The sequence below is a fragment of the Medicago truncatula genome, chromosome 8 (genome assembly GCF_003473485.1).
Source record: "Medicago truncatula cultivar Jemalong A17 chromosome 8, MtrunA17r5.0-ANR, whole genome shotgun sequence".
NCBI lineage: Eukaryota > Viridiplantae > Streptophyta > Magnoliopsida > Fabales > Fabaceae > Medicago > Medicago truncatula.
This window is the reverse complement of record NC_053049.1, coordinates 48,413,965-48,433,771: the sequence shown is the minus strand read 5'-3', so window position 1 is coordinate 48,433,771 and position 19,807 is coordinate 48,413,965. Positions and strand designations below refer to the sequence as shown.

The window sequence follows — 19,807 nt, the reverse complement described above, 5'->3', positions numbered from 1 at the left end:
TTGGAATCATAACGTTAGGTGTGAAAAGGAAATTGGCCATGGAAACCTTGTCCTTAAAAATCATTCTAACTTTTGTGACTGGATCAGCAAAGTTCATGAGTAGTCTCGACATGAAGCTAATAACATGTTTGGTCTCGTGTTTAGTGTCCCATTTGTTGGAAATATTAAGAGTAAAATAGAATTGAGATAGTTAGGAAAGATAGAAGAGTCGTGCCGTGGACAAAACCACAATATCCAGTTTTGCTCCCCAAGGTTTACACAACTAGGTCTGAACTCGTATACTCGAAGCCAACACGTTGGAGCCTCACAAACGATGCCCATAATTATTGAAGATCAAAGGAGAGTAACGATTTCTTCTCTGACCCATTTGTTGGATATCGACACTCATATATATATATATATGAATTCAATTATTCCATACTTCTGTTTCTGTATGCATGCAGCTTACATGTTGCTCTTTGATGTCCGTATGAGTCAGTCAACCTCATATCGTATGCATGCAGCTTCACTGTTTCTTTCATTTCACATCCATAACCGTACTCAAATTGCTAATGACATAGCCCATTAGTCTTACATTTGCATTTTTAGCAACCTATCTAGCCTCTGCTTCATTCCTCTCTCCGAAACTCATAATCAATGACATGGCATTCATCCTCCTTGTAATCATTTTTCTTTACTCGTGTTAAAGAAGTTTAAAATAATAAGTTTATATTAATTGAAATTTGCGGAGTTTTCTTTTTAAGCCTTATGCATCTTATATTATATATATAACTTTTTAATAAATAATTGCATGTGCAATATTGAAAACTTAATTAACAATGTTGTGTTTGGTGGAGGATACGTTGGGCAAAATAAATAGTAAATAAACGCTCAATTTATTTATTTAACACCCTAATATAAGTAAGTATTCTCCCACATAATCATTTGTTTTCACATGTTCCACACTTGTGTTGTGTCACCCCCCCTATAAATAAAGAAGAAGTCAAAGCATGTGCCACACTTGTGCCTCTATGAATCAAGAGCAGTCAAATTCAGTGGGACACCACATTCACCACACGCCCAACACAAGCAACCTCACTCCCTACATTCTTCCAAGACTACCCCTAATCATCAATAAAAATACCCAACACACACAACACATTCACCATCTCCTTCAAGTGCAACAAAGTAATTTAATCCAATTTCAATTCAAAACAATAACATAATGCCATCTATAAAACCTCGTATCGTAACAACCTTTTTACTCACTCACATCATCATTGTCTCTCTCTCTCACAACCCCACTTTAGTTACGTTGTTTCTTCCATGCATAACAATATGGCAAGATTAAATAACCCTAGCATTTTAGTTACAATCATTTTGTTTCTATTAGTAACATTACCATTTGCCTCATGTGAATCAGAGTGCTCGTCCAAATATGAAGGTGTATGTCACAACAAAAATGAAGCACTAAAGCTAAAATTAATTGCAATATTTTCCATATTAGTGACGAGCATGATTGGAATTTGTATTCCAATTTTCACAACTTCGATCCCAGCATTAAAACCCGACGGAGATTTATTCGTGATCATTAAGGCTTTTGCCTCCGGTGTTATACTCGCTACCGGTTACATGCACGTGATGCCAGATTCATTTCAGGATCTAAATTCTCCTTGTTTGCCTGAACGGCCTTGGAAAAAATTTCCATTCACCACTTTTATTGCTATGGTGTCTGCTGTTTTTACTCTCATGGTTGATTCTTTTTCTATAAGTTTCTTTAAGAAGAAACTTTCTGCGTCTTCTTCTAGTAATTTAGAAGCTGGTTCTGAGACAAAGGAACCGGAACAAATTGGTCATGGTCATGGTCATGGTCTTGTGGTTGCAAATGGACATGAAAAGAATGTAAATGCTGAACAATTGATGCGTTACCGTGTTGTGGCTCAGGTTAATCAATTTCTTTCGTATTGTTAAATTTTATCATTGTTATATTAATTAATGTAAGTTGTGTGGAATTGGATTAAGGTTTTGGAGTTAGGAATTGTGGTGCACTCTGTAGTGATTGGTTTGTCATTGGGTGCTTCAGAGAACCATTGCACCATAAGGCCTCTCATTGCTGCACTTTGCTTCCATCAACTCTTTGAAGGAATGGGTTTGGGTGGTTGCATACTTCAGGTAATGATTATTCCATTTAATTTCATTGAAGAATTTACAATATGAGCAAATTATTCCATTAATGTGACAGGCTGATTATGGAACGAAGATGAAATCGACAATGATATTCTTCTTTTCAGCGACGACGCCGTTTGGAATAGCATTGGGGATTGGTTTATCAAAAGTGTATAGTAACACTAGTCCAACTGCACTCATTGTAGAAGGGGTTCTAAATGCTATGTCTGCAGGGCTTTTAAATTATATGGCACTTGTTGATTTATTGGCTAATGATTTTATGGGTGCAAAGTTGCAAAGTAGAATGAAGCTTCAAATATGGTCTTACGTCGCTGTTTTGCTAGGTGCAGGAGGCATGTCGGTAATGGCACTTTGGGCGTAAAATTAATGTTAATGTTATTTCATTTTTTAACGTATTAATCTAGTTTAGCATTGGCATCACACTTTTGTGACTTCATAATTTGATGAAACGAAATATGTTTACCGTGTTAATAGTTCGTTCATTCATTGTTTTTCTTGCTTAACTCATTAGTTTACTTAAATACAAAACATTACCAAAATCGACATGGCCAGATATGACATTCATGAAAAAAGTGACGCTATATACTTCGGGAATGAGTTAGAAGGAAGACCAAGAAAAGCCACAACCTCTAAACTTTAAATTTATTTATTTATTTATGCTAGTAAGTTATTATAATTTTTTATCTCGATATTTTTGTGTGTGAACATTTTTTTTTATTTAGTGTGTGAATATTATATGATATTGTATAACAAACATTTGGCTTAAACGCATTTTTCACCCCCTAAGTTTGTAAAAGTTGCAATTTTGGTTCCCTTTTAAAAAAATGGCAAAAGTGACCCTATGTTTACCCCTTTTGTAAAACCTCAATTTTGACTTAGTCAAGCCTATCTGTCACACCACATCAGTTAAAAATCGCCAGCTGTCTATTTTTTGAATTTAAAATAAATGTAAATGTCACAAGTGTATTTGTAGAATTAAAATAATAAAAAAAAAGGAAATAATTAAGGAGAGAAGCGCCGAGTCTTCTTCTCTTCTTCCTCTGTAACATCAAACCCAGGTAAGAACAACCAAACCCATAATTTAAAACAAACACAAAGCAAATCAAAATTTATAACATTCTTCATTCATAAATTCATCAAAAAATTCAAACAAAACATATTTACAATTCAATCTCCTTTTTTTCATCATCTTCAAGAAACCTAATAACAATAAAATCAGAAAAGAAAAGAAAATTAAAAGGGTTTCGATTTTCATACATCCTGGGTAAAGATCTTCTTACCCAGGATGCCTTCCATCATCGTCATGTTGCTAGTGAAGACGACGAAGACGAAGAACAAGTCTTTGTTCCTAGTCCTCTTCTTTCCCTAAAGGAGCAGATTGAAAAAGACAAGGGTCCCTTCCATCGATCGAACTCAAAACCCTTCTTCTCTTCAAACAGAACTAATCAAAATCACTGGTGCCTCTGAGATGAAAGACCACTGTCACAAAAAACAATTCAAATATGTTTTCTTGGGCATCATGATTTTTCAAAATTTCCAGAATTCCAAAGATTGTTTTGAACTTTGTTTTTGGCTTTATTTGTATGTTCTTTGAGTAGGAAGAGGAGAAGCTCACGATGAATTGAGAATTGAGATTTAAGTGTTGTTGTTGTTATTGAGATTTGTATGTTCCAGAATTTTAATTCACGTGCTCTTTTTTTTTATTTATTTAATTTCATTTATATATATTTGGCTTTTTTAGTTAATTTTTAATTGAAAAAAACACATGTGGTGTGCCATGTAGGCTTGACCAAGTCAAAATTAACGTTTTACAAAAGGGGTTAGTTCTGGGGTCACTTTTGCCATTTTTTTTAGAAGGGGATCAAAATTGCAACTTTTGCAAACTTAAGGGGTAAAAAGTGCGTTTAAGCCTAAACATTTTTTAACTTACATATTAAGCTTTAAACACTTAATTTCTACTTCTAAAAATGCTTAAACACTTAATAGAATCACTAATATACTTCGTCAATATTTCTATAAAAAATCTCACAATATTTCGAATGCTATATGTTTTTCTATTGATCCATTCAAGAAAAGACTCAACTGGAGTATGAAAATTTACCCTTATCATTCTTTGCACGCCTTCTCTGGTGGCAGATTTTGATAAGGGGCCAGAGTCTGAACTGAAAATTGGCAACGCGATATCAGAGTCCGATCTCCATGATGCACTTCTTAATGGGGAATTTTTTGCTTAATTATTATTATTGATAACGGATGATAACCGAAATTTGAATAAACCGTTATTCTCCTTGATTTGCAATTGACAACACTACTCACGTGGTAACCACTCATTGTTTTCAATATCGGATTGTTTTTGTTTTTATCTGAAAATATATCCATAATCTGGGCTTTTATCATAATTTGATGAATGAAGGTAATGTTAGAGGAAAGTATTAAATGTGTGAGATTTTGCAACTCTTTATGGTGCACCTAAATAGAACAAATCAACGTTGCAGCGAATTTTTAATTTTAGTATTTTATAATTTAAAACCGAACAACACTCAATAAAACACAAACAGTTTTGCTACTTGTTATGTAGTCTATACTTTAATTATTTTTCCATTTTATAGTTTTTGTGTTCTTAAGATTATTCAAATTAAATATCATTGAAAGGAAGTTGGCAAGGTGCCCCACCATTTGGATTATAAAATTTTCACGCATTTGCATTTGCTGCCTTTACAGATCACATACTATTTGATCGAAGTTAGATGACTCGCATTCTACCATTGTATTTTAACATATAATAAACGCAGTTCAAATGTAAGTCGTTTGATTTTGATCAGACGATATGCCTTTGATATTTGAGACGAATGTTTTTTTTTTTTTTGACAAAATAAAAGATATTCATTCATTCAAATTGATAGAGTACATCGATATAATGCAAATTCGCTAAAAACAAAAATGATGAATATGTGAACAGGCTCACATCATCCATGTTAATAGGATAAAACGGCAAAGTACAATTGCCTACATATATGACTATATTTAAATCTCCGGAATAACCATGTATCCGGATCTGCAACGTGGATGACGTCAAAGTCATTGATTGGATCTGCACTGGATCGAAGCTGATCTGACAATCTGAACTGATCAAATACCTGAGAGAAACAAGAAAAACAAACAACGTCGCACAAAGACGACGAACAAACCAACGTCGCACGAAGACGACGAAATCACAAAATAAAAAACAAAATAGATGTGAAAATCACTTATTTCAATAAAAAGGAAAAGGAAAAACAAGTTAGAGAGATGATTTTGGGTCAAAAATTGACCCTAAATCACCCCTCTTTGATGGATGAAGGAGAAGAGAGAAGAAACTAGGGTTTTGGTGACGGCTCACTAGAGAGAAGGGGAAGAGAGAGATTGAGAGACGAATGTTTGAAATCCAATTGTGTGAAATCCAAAAATACCCCTTTTATTAAAAATTGTTGACTCAAACTCTAACAAAATATTCCACCTCTTCAATCAACAACGATTTCAACGCATTATTTTTTTTGTTTACCATTTTTTGTTGTGTGTGAAATGGTGCGACTGATTTGTGATTGAGCTGCAATAGGTCAATCATCAGTGTTGGATGAAATTATGGGAGTGTAGGTTGAAGTATATCTAAGTATTTGGTCTTGAATTAATATGATTCTGCCTTAATATTCTGCAGGTAGAGGTGGTATATGAAAAGGATCATGCTTAGCATCAATTTTTCGAGCTTATTTACCATGCTCTAGTGTTGTTAATTTGCTCTAAATTAAACTGCATACATGCTTAACAATGTTGCTTTCTTTATAAGATATTGGTGTGTGATTTACACAACCTTTATGGCCTTGGTTTATGCGGCTATGTGCCGGTAATATCTTTGTGATGCTGCTCCCTTTGTTGTTTTGGACTTTTGGTTTTAATATGGTCTAGAATGAAAAATCAGGTATTGCCACAACCAGAGTGTGAAGAAACTGAGTATGTGCACTTTATGGAGTCTTCATGAGAGTGTGAGATGTTCATAATTTAGATTTGATGTACTGAATATTTGAATTAAGGAGAGTAGATGGTGAAGAGTATTCTAGTTTTTACATTAATTTCTATGTATGTGAGATTTGTATTGGAAATGGCAGCTGGTGTTAGTTGCAACACATTGTATACTAGCCTGCAGAATCTGCTCAAGTAGTATGCTTACTGATATTGTAGTGTTGTGGGTGTGGCCTCAGTCACAAGTGGTGGTGCATGATAAGCTATTTTGGTGTTTGGTACTAATAGGTCGTAGCTTTTTAATTGCTTATTCTACTACATTGAAAAAGTGGAATACGGATCATATATCCTATTGCTACTGGTTTGTTATCTGTATCTCTTTTAGGAGTTACTTATTATACAGTTCTGGTGTTTTGATCTTGTGTGTCTAATGTAGGTGTGGATTATTTAGAGGTAGGATGCTAAATAGCATAACCTGCTACATCTTTTTGTGGTGTTCATGTGTGCTTTAGGTCTCATTGGAAGTTAGGAGGAAATGGAAAGTTTTAGAGTTTGAACTACGGATCTTGCATATTATTATGCATTACAAACTGAGCTAAGCTCACAAAGACATTTTAAAAGTATTATAATAATATAGATTGAATTTGAAAAACTTACCCAAATCCCCTAAAACCATCCATACTCCTCATCCAATACAATTTTTTAATTCTTCCAAATTAGAGAGAATTGATTGAATTGATGATTATTTTATTATTGAAATGTTGATTATTTTACGATGCTATTTGTTTTCGATCTCTAGTTCTTTTTACGTATGAATTGGTTTAACAATAAGTTTTTTTAAATTGTATAACAGTTATTTACTTACAAGCTTTTCTTTCTAGGGAAAATTTTCTTACAAAGTTACGATTAACAAATATTGCTTTCATACACAAAATTACCTCAAATACATTAGAAGCACACACATCTCATGGGTTTACAGTTTTTTTTTGTGGTGGTCAGGGTTCGAACCCCAGATCTTACATATATTATGCATTGTCTATACCAACTGAGCTAAGCTCACGAGGACTATGAGTTTAGAGTACAATAATTATAGTAGCTTAATATATTTCTTTTCAAAAAGCTACCTAAACTTACTCGGTGATCAAGTTAATACCTAAATTCAATTAGGAGTCTACCTTAAGAAGTCAAATAAACAAGTTTTGAGGAGTATATAGCAAGAAATCTCAACCAAATTATAGATGCAATGTGATTTTTTTAATGATAATTACTTTTGTTCTGAACTAGAACTAAATATTTTGAGGAAAATAGGGTAATCTCTCAATAAAGGTGGATTAATGGAAGAAACTGCTACATTCTTGAAGACTTCGTTGAAATCTATATGAAAGCTCTGTCGATCGTAGTTTTGGTTGGAATCCATGAAAATGTGGTTTAAAAAACACTTAATTCAATATATGATTAAGGTGTCTAAGAGGTTTAAATAAATTGATGAATATATTTTCACTCATATACCAACTTATATTCCTTCTATTATCAATACAATATGAGCTAAACTCTGTTGGATAAAAAAAAAGATGATATTTCAGTTTCCCTAAAAAAAGGATAATGATATTTTAAAGGAACATATTGTCAATAACAAACGTTCGAAGGAAAAATTAGGTGACCAATGCAAATTTATAACAGTACAACTATGCTTCCAATTTGGTCAACAAGGAAATTATTTTCCAAAAAGATCACTTCAAGTCATAAAATTAATATCCCATATGTGCTATTTATAAACTTTATTTCCAATACCGCACAATTTAGCCAAATTTATAGATGAGCAAGGATATCTCCATTTCTTAAAATAAACAAAAATTGTCATTACTATAATTTTGATTTTGATGTATAGATCTTTAATATTTTTTTGTTACAAAGCTAACAAAAACAAAAAAAAAGACAATAAAAACACAAAAAAGGAAAGACTAAAATCTACGGAAACAGGTTCCCGCAGAAAGTCTGAAACTAAGAGATCTGATAATTCTGTTGGAGAAGAGGTGTGAAGAACACTGTTGAAGCAAGTTAAATGTCAAGATGAAAAGTCCAACACTATAACAGAACCAGTTGATGTAAAAGTGTAATTAGGAGTTAGTTAGATAAGGGTCAATAATCCTATGTTATTAAGACCATTGTAGTTAATCTGGACTAACTTTAGATAACTGCATATAAATAACAGTCTCACTCTTGTAATGACTCATAACAGAATATTCATCATTTTTACACATTCATGTGTTCTCTTTCTCTGTTCTCAATCTATGAAACCCAAATTCCAGAATCTTAACATGGTATCAGAGCTGTGAATTTCGATCCTCAATCATGCTTCCGATTCCTTGTATCTCTTTTGAATCAAACCCTAAATACATCTTCTTTCTGGTTTTTCGATTCAATTTCACTTCATTGAATCAAAACCTCTTTTTATCCCCTTTCTGAATCTTGATTCGTTTTCAATTCAAACCCTAATTTTCGTTTTCTTTTTGATTCATCTCTGGTTCTCCTTCTTCGTCGCGATTTCAGATTTCTTCAGAACATTGTGTGGTGTTCATTATGGTGCGTGCTACCAACAACAGTTCTGGTTTAGTCGTCAACAACGGCGGCGATACTACTTCTCCGTATTACGTTCATCCAAGCGAGGGGCCGAATTCGGTTTCTATCACTCCGCAGTTGGATGAGACGAATTATCTTGCTTGGGCTCGTGCGATGCGACGCGCGTTGGGAAGCAAGAACAAGTTTCATTTTGTCGATGGTACGATTCCTGTTCCATCATTCACTGATCTCAATTATCATGCTTGGGAACGCTGTAATAATCTCATCCATTCTTGGATCACCAATTCTGTAAGTTCTCAAATTGCACAGTCTATAGTGTTCATAGAAAATGTGCCTGATGTATGGAATGAATTAAAAGAGAGATTTTCTAAAGCTGATAGAATTAGGGTATCAAAACTGAGATTTGATATCAATAATCTCAAACAAGGATCTCTCTCAGTTTCTGAATACTTTACCTCTTCAGTGTGTTTGTTTGTCTATGAGAAATGCTCGTGATTTTCGTCTTGAAGATCAGATTATGCAGTTTCTTACAGGTCTAAATGACCAATTCTCCATAGTACAAACCCAGATTCTCCTTATGGAGCCTCTTCCTACCCTGAACCGTGTATATTCTCTAGTTTTGCAAGAAGAGAGCAAGACTAATCTTGAGGTTTTAGATGAATCCAAGGCTCTTATTCATGCAGCTGCATCTAAGAAACATTTTGGTAGAGGAAAGGGAAGTTTTTCAGGAAAAAGGCAGTGTACTTTTTGTGGAAAAGAGAATCATACAATTGATATGTGCTACAAAAAGCATGGTTTTCCTCCACATTTTGGGAAAAGATCCAATGCTTCTGTTAACAATATTACTACAGATGAAAATGAAGACAATGTGACTGCTAATCTTGAAGTGTCACAAGGTTCCACATCTCATTCAGGTCCTATTCTTACTCAAGAACAATATGACATCTTTGTGTCTTTGGTTCAGTAAATTGATGCTAACAACAATCAGCATAAGGGTAAGCAAGTTGTCACAAATCAGGTCAAAACTCTAGCTCATAATGGCCATTTGCCTAATGAAGCGTCCAATACAGGTATGGTTTTAGCAAATTCCACCAAACAATTTTCACCTCAGTCATATTGCTTAACCTCTTACACTTTATCTTGTATATCAAGTAAAAATTCAAACCCCTGGATATTAGATTCAGGAGCTAATGATCACATTTGTTCTTTTCTCATGTGGTTTACCACATATTACAAGATAAAACCTAAAGGAGTTGAGTTACCCAATGGAAATTTAATCACTGCAAAATATGCAGGGAATGTTCATTTTTCTTCCTCTCTTGTTTTAGTTAATGTTCTCTATATACCAGATTTTTCATTCAATTTAGTGCCAGTTTCCAAATTATGTGAAACTTCTAACTATGAAGTTCATTTCTCTAAGTCATCTTGTTCTATACAGGATTTGCATTCCAAGAGGATGATTGGTTTGGCTGATCAGGTTGAAGGATTGTACTTGCTTAAAGTGGATGCTGCTCATAGGAAGGCTCTCACCGTGTATACTGATTGTAATTTCTCTGTTCCTTCTAGCGCCTTATGGCACTATAGATTAGGTCACCTATCACACAGTAGAATGTCCTTAAAGCATAGCAAATTTCCCTTTCTTCCTGATCAAGAAAACAATTTAGTTTGTGATTTTTGTCATTATGCCAAACATAGGAAATTACCCTTTTCGGTTAGTAATAGTAGAGCTTCAAATAAGTTTGAATTGTTACATTTTGACATTTGGGGACCCTTGTCTATCCCCTCTATTCATGGTCATAGATATTTCTTAACTGTCTTAGATGACTATAGTAGGTTTGTATGGATCATACCTTTCAAAATAAAATCTGAAGTTTCTTCTCTTGTGCAAAATTTTGTTTGTATGGTTGAAAATCAATTTGATGCCAAAGTTAAGAAAATAAGAAGTGATAATGGCCCAGAATTTAATCTCAAACATTTTTTTGATTCCAAAGGCATTATTCATCAAAAATCCTGTGTTGAGTCGCCTCAACAAAATGGCAGAGTGGAAAGAAAGCACCAACATATTCTTAATGTTGGGAGAGCTATCTTATTTCATTCCAAATTACCAAAAAAATTCTGGTCATATGCTTTTACTCATGCTACATATATAATTAACAGAGTTTGTACTCCTTTACTAAACAACCACTCACCATATTTCCTGTTGTACAATGAGCTTCCTAATCTGCATGATCTTAAAGTTTTTGGGTCTTTAGTTTATGCTTCTACTTTAACTGCTCATCGTACTAAATTGCAATCTAGAGCTAAGAAGAGTGTGTTTTTAGGATACAGACCTGGCATTAAAGGCTATGTTCTATATGATTTACATACTAGAGAAATTTTTGTATCCAGAAATGTTATTTTTCATGAAAATATCCTACCTTATTCCACAAATAAAGACTATTCTGTTCATGATTTTGTCCCTCTAATATCACCATGTGAAAAAAATTTCTTTGATGATATTGATCCTTCCACTTCAAATGCTCATGATTCTTCTTCCCAAGGGAATGCTTTTTCACCAAATTTAACTCCTATCTTAGATTCTGACATTCCCTTAGGACATGGGGAACCTAATCATGATCAATCCATATCTGACACATTACATTCCAACACTTCTAACATTTCATCTAATCATGATCAATCCATATCTAACACATCATCTTCCAGCATCTCTAACACTGACACTCCGACACAAATTTCTAACAATCAGAATACTTTGAGAAAGTCTGCAAGAGTAACTTCTCCACCATTGCATTTAAAAGATTTTATTTGCAATCCTTCACCTCATCACTCTAATGCAATCTCCTCAGGTACTTTGTATCCTCTTTCATCCTTTCATTCTTACTCTAATCTTTCTCCATCTCAATCTTGTTTTTCCTTGTCTGTGTCTACCTATTCTGAACCTCACACTTATGCTGAGGCTGTTAAGTCACCTTGTTGGGTTGAAGCCATGAATGATGAGCTTGTTGCTCTTGAAAAGAATGGGACATGGAAGATAGTAGAAATGCCACATGGTGTGAAATCCATCGACAGCAAATGGGTATACAAAGTTAAGCACAAAGCTGATGGCTCAGTTGAAAGATTTAAAGCCAGATTAGTTGCAAAAGGCTACAATCAAGTTGAGGGCTTAGATTATTTTGACACATTTTCACCTATGGCGAAACTCACTACTGTAAGAATGGTACTTGCTTTAGCTTCAATTAATCATTGGCATTTGCATCAGTTAGATGTAAATAATGCATTTTTGCATGGGGATCTCGAAGAGGATGTCTATATGACTGTTCCTGAAGGTGTACAAGTAGATAAGCCCAATCTAGTTTGTAAATTGCAAAAATCATTATATGGGTTGAAGCAAGCAAGCAGGAAGTGGTATGAAAAGTTGACTTCATTATTAATTCAACAAGGGTATTCACAAGCAAACTCTGATCACTCCTTGTTTACTAAGTCCAATGGTGAATCATTCACAGTTCTTTTAGTATATGTGGATGATGTGATTCTGGCAGGGAATTCAATGACTGAATTCACACACATAAAAACCGTTCTTGATACATCTTTTAAGATTAAAGATCTTGGTTCAGTCAAATATTTCCTTGGGCTAGAAGTAGCTCAATCTAAGAAAGGAATAACAGTTTGTCAGAGAAAATACTGCCTTGATCTCATCAAAGATAGTGGTCTCTTAGGCTCTAAACCTGTGAGCACTCCATCTGATCCATCAATTAAGCTACATTAGGACAAAAATGTTGCATATACTGACATCACAACCTACAGAAGATTGATTGGCAGGTTGTTATATCTGACTACAACAAGACCAGATATTACATTTATAGTTTAGCAACTAAGTCAGTTCCTTTCCAAACCAACACAGGTTCACTATCAAGCTGCTTGTCGTGTCATTAGATATCTTAAGGGTTCACCTGGGCGTGGATTAATGTTTTCAAGAGATTCCAAGCTACAGATTTTTGGTTTCTCTGATGCTGACTGGGCAGGATGCCTTGACACCAGAAAGTCAGTAACAGGGATGTGTTTCTTTCTTGGAACATCTCTTATTTCATGGCGTACCAAGAAACAAACTACTGTCTCTCGTTCTTCAAGTGAAGCTGAATACAGAGCACTTGGATCCGCAACCTGTGAAATTCAGTGGCTGCTATACTTATTGGCTGATCTGAAGGTTACATGTGATCATATTCCTGTTCTGTATTGTGACAATCAAAGCGCTCTGCACATTGCTGCGAACCCAGTGTTCCATGAAAGAACAAAACACCTGGAAATAGACTGTCATATAGTTAGGGAAAAAGTTCAAGCTGGAATTTTGCATCTGATGTCTGTTACTTCTACAGAACAACTGGCTGACTTCTTCACTAAGTCACTTCATCCAAGGCCTTTTTGTTCTTTAGCAGATAAGATTGGAATGGTGGACATATACCAGAATTCATCTTGTGGGGGGATGTTGAAGCAAGTTAAATGTCAAGATGAAAAGTCCAACACTATAACAGAACCAGTTGATGTAAAAGTGTAATTAGGAGTTAGTTAGATAAGGGTCAATAATCCTATGTTATTAAGACCATTATAGTTAATCTGTACTAGCTTTAGATAACTGCATATAAATAGCAGTCTCACTCTTGTAATGACTCATAACAGAATATTCATCATCTTTACACATTCATGTGTTCTCTTTCTCTGTTCTCAATCTATGAAACCTAAATTCTAGAATCTTAACAAACACACTCTGAAGTAGAAGACGCACCAATCTTAACTAGAAAATCTGCACAACTATTACCTTTTTGAAGAGTATGATTAATAGAAGTTTGTCGGTGAAGAGTGAGAAGATTCTTGATGTCTTGAATAAAAGTACCATACTTATAAAATCTATGGAGAGAATTTTGAAATTATAAGGCAAGATAGATTATAGTTGCTCACAAATTTGCTAAAAAAAATAGTGTAGTTATTAAATTAGTTTGCCTCACCGATTTGGTAAGGTCTACAGTAACACTGTGTTCTCTCTCATAGTACGTGTAATATAAAAACAGTAAACAGGAAAAGTTTGGACTTAACCACACTTCATTATTACAATCATTCACACCTTCTTCGTCTTTATCTCTTTCTCTCTCTACCTCTTTTTCTCTCTCTACAATTCCAAAACCCTAGCTCTTCCGATTCATCATCAAAATGGGTTCTGAAGGATCCACCGTCGTTGGTAATTCTCCAACACCTTCACTTCTATTTTCATTTCCTATTATCTCTTTCTACTTTTTCCAATTTTGTACTTCTTTTTCTTGGTGGTTGCTTGTGTATAGATGCTACTCTGATAGATTTTTCAGCTGTTTTTTTTATTTAATCTATAATTTCTAGCTTCAATTTCGTTTTTTTTTTTAAACTGATCGAGGGTTTGTTTAAACCTGATATTGATACAAATTCATTTCATTTTGAGCTGTGATTGCATGAAATTCTGGTTATTTGAACTATTTCTGTAATAAATGTAACAGGGAAAGTGTGCAGAACTATGAATTGAAAGATTCTGTGATATGAACTTTGAAATTTCTCTGTTTTATTTATGCTCACTGTAATTGGTAATTATATACCTATTATTTATTTAATGTTGTTGCTTGCTTAGATTCTAAAGTATGTGCAGCTTTTCCTGCTCAGTTAACCTACTATAGAGACTTTAGGCAGCATGCTCCTGTGTGGTGTATGTATGTTTACATTTAACCGCTTCTTGTTGCATTGTTGTATAGCTCTTGCGTGAGAGTCGAACCCGAGACCATCCTATCACTCCACTCCTTATCTCTCCCACCCTGGCCAACGTTATAACCCTGTCATATTTTTTTTTGTTTTGTTAAAAATAAATAATTTATACAATTACAAGTTCATCCATTTATCTGGGCTGTAGTTATAATGACCTTTGAAGTATGGGTACTTTAAAATTCATGGTGTACTCTCTTTAGTCAATCAACAATCGTGGTGGTACGTGATGTAGTGGGGATCCAGCGCTATGTATAACAACGTGGTGGCTGGTAGAGCAAATCTATGTTGCGGCGAATTTGCAGACAAGACGAGCGCAGCATAGTAGACAAGCAGAAAAGGCAGTAGTGCCCTTGTTCTTCAACATGTTAAGACAAAAATGCCCTTGGTTTTTAACTGTTTAGGGCTATTTTTTGGACCTTGTGTGCGACTTCGCTGGGCCTGGTACCCACTGCATTGCGTCTTTCTCCCGCCACACTGCTTTAGGAATTGTGACAATTTTTTTATTGGTCAGGAGCAGGAAATTTTAGGGGGGGTCTTTCAATGTACCAAGAAATAGTATGTTGTAACTTGCGTGGCTTGTGGAGGGGGTTGATTAGGCCACCCTGAGAATCTGGTGTCTCAAATTTTATTACTTTGGTGGTTATTTGTTCGAAACGTTTTCCTTTGGATCCTCATTGGTAATGGGAGTAATTATAAACTTCATCAAAATGGGTAGCATGTCATTCTTGAGGTTCTATGTAATGGGAGTTCTTTATGAGGGCACATTCCTCTTTTTAGTATCCTTTGCTTGAGAATAAGATCTTCTATTGTGTACCAAACTTGGCAACTCACAAGTATTGGAATGTGATGAATTTGTGATCTAAATCATGAAAGCTGCAAACTAACTCGCTTAAAAAACAAGGCTAGATTGGTTACTCTTGACCTGAATTGGACCAATAACTTCTGGGATCCTGTTGGGGCTGTAACTTTGGTGCTGAAATAGTTAATATTTGGATCAGATCATAATAAGTGTGTGACTGTCCAAGAGTGTGCATTTCTTTACACGAATTTACTATATTCAATGAGTTTACGTGATCAGATATCTACTCAAGAATTTTTTAATGTAACTTAATATTTGCAATGTGATTTTCAGAATATTCAATTGATACTGTTTTATTCCACTTGTAGATTTGCAAATTGTGTTGTAAATTGTAATTGTTAATTTTTTTTTCATTGTCTATCAATGCAGTTCCTAGGAATTTCAGATTATTGGAAGAGCTTGAGCGAGGTGAGAAGGGAATTGGAGATGGAACTGTTAGCTATGGAATGGATGACGCTGATGATATATTCATGCAGTCATGGACTGGGACTATTATTGGCCCCCCGGGTGTAAGTTCTATTCTTTGCACTCTGTTGCATGAATTGCACTGAAAAACTTTTGCAAGATTGCAGAATTTATTATTTTTTCTATGATTTATATGATTCTACTTCCACAGTTCTCTATTTTTGCCCTATTTTGGTCAACAATGCACATCATCCTTGTCAACTTATGCTGGATATTTATCTTTTGCATGTTATATTTATTTTGAAAAAAGTTTGTATTTTGATCAGAATGAGGGGTGTGCGCTGTGTGTATTGGGTTTAATGTATTGCTTTGGAAACTAAAGTGGTTATGGATAGTGTGTTAATATCTTTTTAGCTTCTTCAAAAGCGGTTATATTTTGAAGTGAACTTTCATATGAAACCTTGTCATTTGTAGCTAACATGATTGATGCTATATACTATGTTTATTTGCCTGAAATATTAAATTCTATTTACTTTTTCCTAGATCCTTATTTTCCTGAAGTTTTCTTATCAATATTTTTTAGAGTAAATTACACTCCCCTCCCCTAAGAGATGCTTGAATTACACTCCCCTCCCCTCTTATGTTAAAATATACACTTTCCTCCCTTGAAAAATAAAATTTATACTCCCCTCCCCTTTGAGATGTTTGAAATGCAACTCCCTCCCTTAATAATTAAATATGCCCTACACTTTAATCTATTTTAACATAAATAAATATTTTTATGATATATACTAATTTTGAACTATCATTTAAGAAAAATAAATTCTTTTCTTTATAATTAAATGTCAATGATAATTAAATTTAAATATTTTGTTATTATTTAAAATTTAGAGTATAAAATTCACTTTTAAATAACCATACTTTATCACTTTCATAATTTTCACATATTTTAATTTTATTTTAGGTTGTTTCATATTTTATAATAGGGTTTAAAAATATATGTTAACGAAATTGTGAATAAAAAATAGTTAAAAATATGTATTCAAAATTTGATTATATTAAAATGGATCCACAATACTATTTTTCTTCAAAGTGTGTTAGATTTTGCTAGATTATTAGAAATAAAAAAAATGTTGAGGGAGTAAAGCGTAGATTTTAACATAAGAGGGGAGGGGAATGTAATTCAAGCTTCTCCCAAGGGAGGGGAGTGAAATATTTTCTAATATGTTTTGAAAAAGAGGGGAGTGAAGTGTATATTTTAACATAAGAGGGGTGGGGAGTGTAATTTACTCTATTTTTTATCCCCACTTCAAAAAAAAAAATTATCCCCAATTAAAGCCATGCACAAGATTCATGTGCTGATCTCTAGTAGTAAGGTGATATTACTGCCTATCAAATTAAACATCATTTTGACTTGCTGAGTCTTACTGTCCATCTTTTTCTTATATCAGACTGTTCATGAAGGTCGTATCTACCAGTTGAAGTTGTTTTGTGGCAAGGATTATCCAGACAATCCACCATCTGTTAGATTTCAGACAAGGATTAACATGACTTGCGTCAACCAAGAATCTGGAGTGGTAGTTAGCATTTTTACTTACTTACTTACACAGTTACACTCTAGTGAATAGTGATTGAATGCACACTGATAAATATCTAAATTGGCAGGTTGAACCAAATTTGTTTCCCATGCTTGCTAGTTGGAAAAGAGAGTCTACAATGGAAGATATTTTGCTGCAATTGAAGAAAGAAATGATGTCCCCACAAAACCGGAAGCTATCTCAGCCTCCTGAAGGTGTCATTCTTATTTCTGACTGTTACAACTTGCTAGTATTTTTATAATTTGTATCTCCATTGTAGTAGTTGCTAAAGGCACAAGTTCTGTGTTTGTTCTGGTTAGTTTAGTTTTCTTCATATAGTGACTGTATGGTTAATTTGTTAGTTCAACATGCAAAGAATTGTTTCTTTCATCGTTGTCCAAATTTGTGGACAGTGGACACCGACCTCACTTAGTGGGATACAGCTTGGTTGTTGTTGTATATTAGGTAAACACTGGTTGTCTGATATGGTGTTGGATAAACTATTTTATGTAAAATTACTGCATCAGTTGGTTAAGTGGTTGAACATTAATTGTCAACTTACTCTAGAGATACAAATGTACTTATTCAGACTGCTTCTTGAGCAATCCATCACAAAGTTTCACTCTCACTACTCTGAGAAGTTTAAAGCTGAATAACTCGAACAGCTTTAAACTTCTCGGTGTAGTTTGAGAGTGAAACTTTATAATGGATTGTTTAGCAAGCAGTCTGAATAAGTGCATTTGTTTCAATACATGTTTTGTGTAGCTTTTGTTTTGAAATTCCCATGATTTGATATTGAAAGAATTAAATCTTAGATGAGTATATCTGATTTATATTTTGATTGTATTTGAGCTATAATTTATAAATTAAGCCTTATAACTGTAAATTTAATTAATCTTGTAATTTGCCAAATAAATTATCTTCACACCACCATCAAACTATGTATTGCCATATCATGAAAGGAGTTACCAAAATTTGTGGCGGTAAGCTAGGGGCATTACAAACACAGTTTAACCCCTAGAGAAATACTCCCTCTGTTGCCAATTATAAGCAAATTTAATTTTTTAGATTCATTCAATTAATGATGTATGTGGTCCACAATATGAACCACATACATCATTAATTGAATGAACCTAAAGAGTCAAATTTGCTTATAATTGGCAACGGAGGGAGTAAACTTTGTTAAACTTTTTAAATCATGTGCCAACATATCATTGAATGGTAGTGTACTAGAAATTGCATTGACTAGATCAATTTAATCGGCTCTATTTTAGCCTGTGCTGTCTAAGTTATAAGCTTATGGTGACATAACTTTGTTGGAGGAAATGGTGCACTGGTTATTAGGTTTGCATTTTTATTATGAAATCTTATTGTGATATAAGAAAGCTAAGTGATCATACATGACTTTCAGGCAATGAAGATGGAAGGATTGACCAAAAGGGGCTGGTGCTGAGATGTTGTATCGTGTAATTCAGGTGAGAATCTAAGTAAAATAATGTAAATAATTATATTGAATAGATAATCCGGGTTCATGGGTTAATGCATTTATAAATGTAATTATTGACCATTGCGTTTGTAACCTGGAGAAATCAAAGAGTGACTATCCTATCCTTGAATTTTAACGTGAATTGTGTTGAAACTTGAAACTGCTCTTTACTGCGGACTCTAATTTGGCAGCGGGAACCTTTTATCTTTGCTTTTTTATGTACTCATCTTTGGAGCTGTGATCAGTATGCATACTTCCATCCTGAAATTATGGATGTATCCATTTGGTTGTTGAATAATTTATCCTATTTCGTTTTCATAATTTTCTTTTACGGCATTGAAGTAATATTTGATTTTTTTTTGTCTTAATTCCGGCTATTGGAGGAATGGAACTGTAGTAATCCAAAGTTATTTTTGTCAATTTTATTCACTTACCAAAAGTAATGATATAAATGAATAGACAAGTGACGTAGCTTGTAACAGAATTATAGATACACATTGAGATGCAACGGCTAATATTTGAGTCATAATTTGTTTTTTCTTTCTTTTTGGTAGTCAATATATAACAATGCAAACTATACTGAGAGAAGAGATTTTGAAGTAGTTTGCCTTGGGAAATATTGTCTCTTGTCCTGTGTCTCATTTTATGTTTATCAAACTGTACAACTATAAGTGCTTACCCAAGAACATTTGGATGAGATGGTAAGAGATCTTCTCTAGCTTACCAAAGATCATAGGTTCAAATCCATCTTTAGGAATGCAGCGATGCTAAATCACTTGAGGGAGAACTTAACATCCACTGCAGTCCTACATGACTCGTGAAATTTGTCTCTGCTGTTCCGTGTAGAGAATATTGGTTCACACCTAAAAAATAAGTGCTTTTAGGTATAGTTTAGTATGATGGGGGTGTCTGCAACACTGATTTGAAGAAGAAAAGAAACATAAAGAGCCTGTGAATTCT

General features: G+C 34.0%; 2 protein-coding genes across 2 annotated transcripts; both read left to right on the top strand.

Annotated features, from left to right (window-relative positions):
* The first annotated feature begins 1,267 nt into the window (after nucleotides 1-1,267).
* On the top strand, nucleotides 1,268-2,527 carry LOC11409619 (fe(2+) transport protein 1). Its single transcript, XM_024773161.2, has 3 exons — nucleotides 1,268-1,923; nucleotides 2,002-2,151; nucleotides 2,222-2,527. The coding sequence occupies exons 1-3, from the start codon at nucleotides 1,306-1,308 to the stop codon at nucleotides 2,525-2,527; spliced, it is 1,074 nt and encodes a 357-aa protein (XP_024628929.2). The 5' UTR covers nucleotides 1,268-1,305.
* Nucleotides 2,528-13,814: 11,287 nt separating this feature from the next.
* LOC11411155 (ubiquitin-conjugating enzyme E2 variant 1B) lies at nucleotides 13,815-19,145 on the top strand. Its single transcript, XM_003630872.4, has 5 exons — nucleotides 13,815-13,972; nucleotides 15,749-15,888; nucleotides 17,236-17,361; nucleotides 17,450-17,576; nucleotides 18,773-19,145. Exons 1-5 carry the CDS (start codon nucleotides 13,945-13,947, stop codon nucleotides 18,829-18,831), a joined length of 480 nt encoding a protein of 159 aa, XP_003630920.1. The 5' UTR covers nucleotides 13,815-13,944; the 3' UTR covers nucleotides 18,832-19,145.
* Nucleotides 19,146-19,807: the final 662 nt, after the last annotated feature.

Excerpts from the sequence above, each read along its gene's own strand:
- LOC11409619 (XM_024773161.2), top strand. The coding sequence starts at position 1,306 with ATGCATAACAATATGGCAAGATTAAATAACCCTAGCATTTTAGTTACA. Across the intron at positions 1,924-2,001 it reads GTTACCGTGTTGTGGCTCAG|GTTTTGGAGTTAGGAATTGT; the intron begins GTTAATCAATTT and ends AATTGGATTAAG. Across the intron at positions 2,152-2,221 it reads TGGGTGGTTGCATACTTCAG|GCTGATTATGGAACGAAGAT; the intron begins GTAATGATTATT and ends TTAATGTGACAG.
- LOC11411155 (XM_003630872.4), top strand. The coding sequence starts at position 13,945 with ATGGGTTCTGAAGGATCCACCGTCGTTG. Across the intron at positions 13,973-15,748 it reads TGAAGGATCCACCGTCGTTG|TTCCTAGGAATTTCAGATTA; the intron begins GTAATTCTCCAA and ends CTATCAATGCAG. Across the intron at positions 17,362-17,449 it reads TCAACCAAGAATCTGGAGTG|GTTGAACCAAATTTGTTTCC; the intron begins GTAGTTAGCATT and ends CTAAATTGGCAG.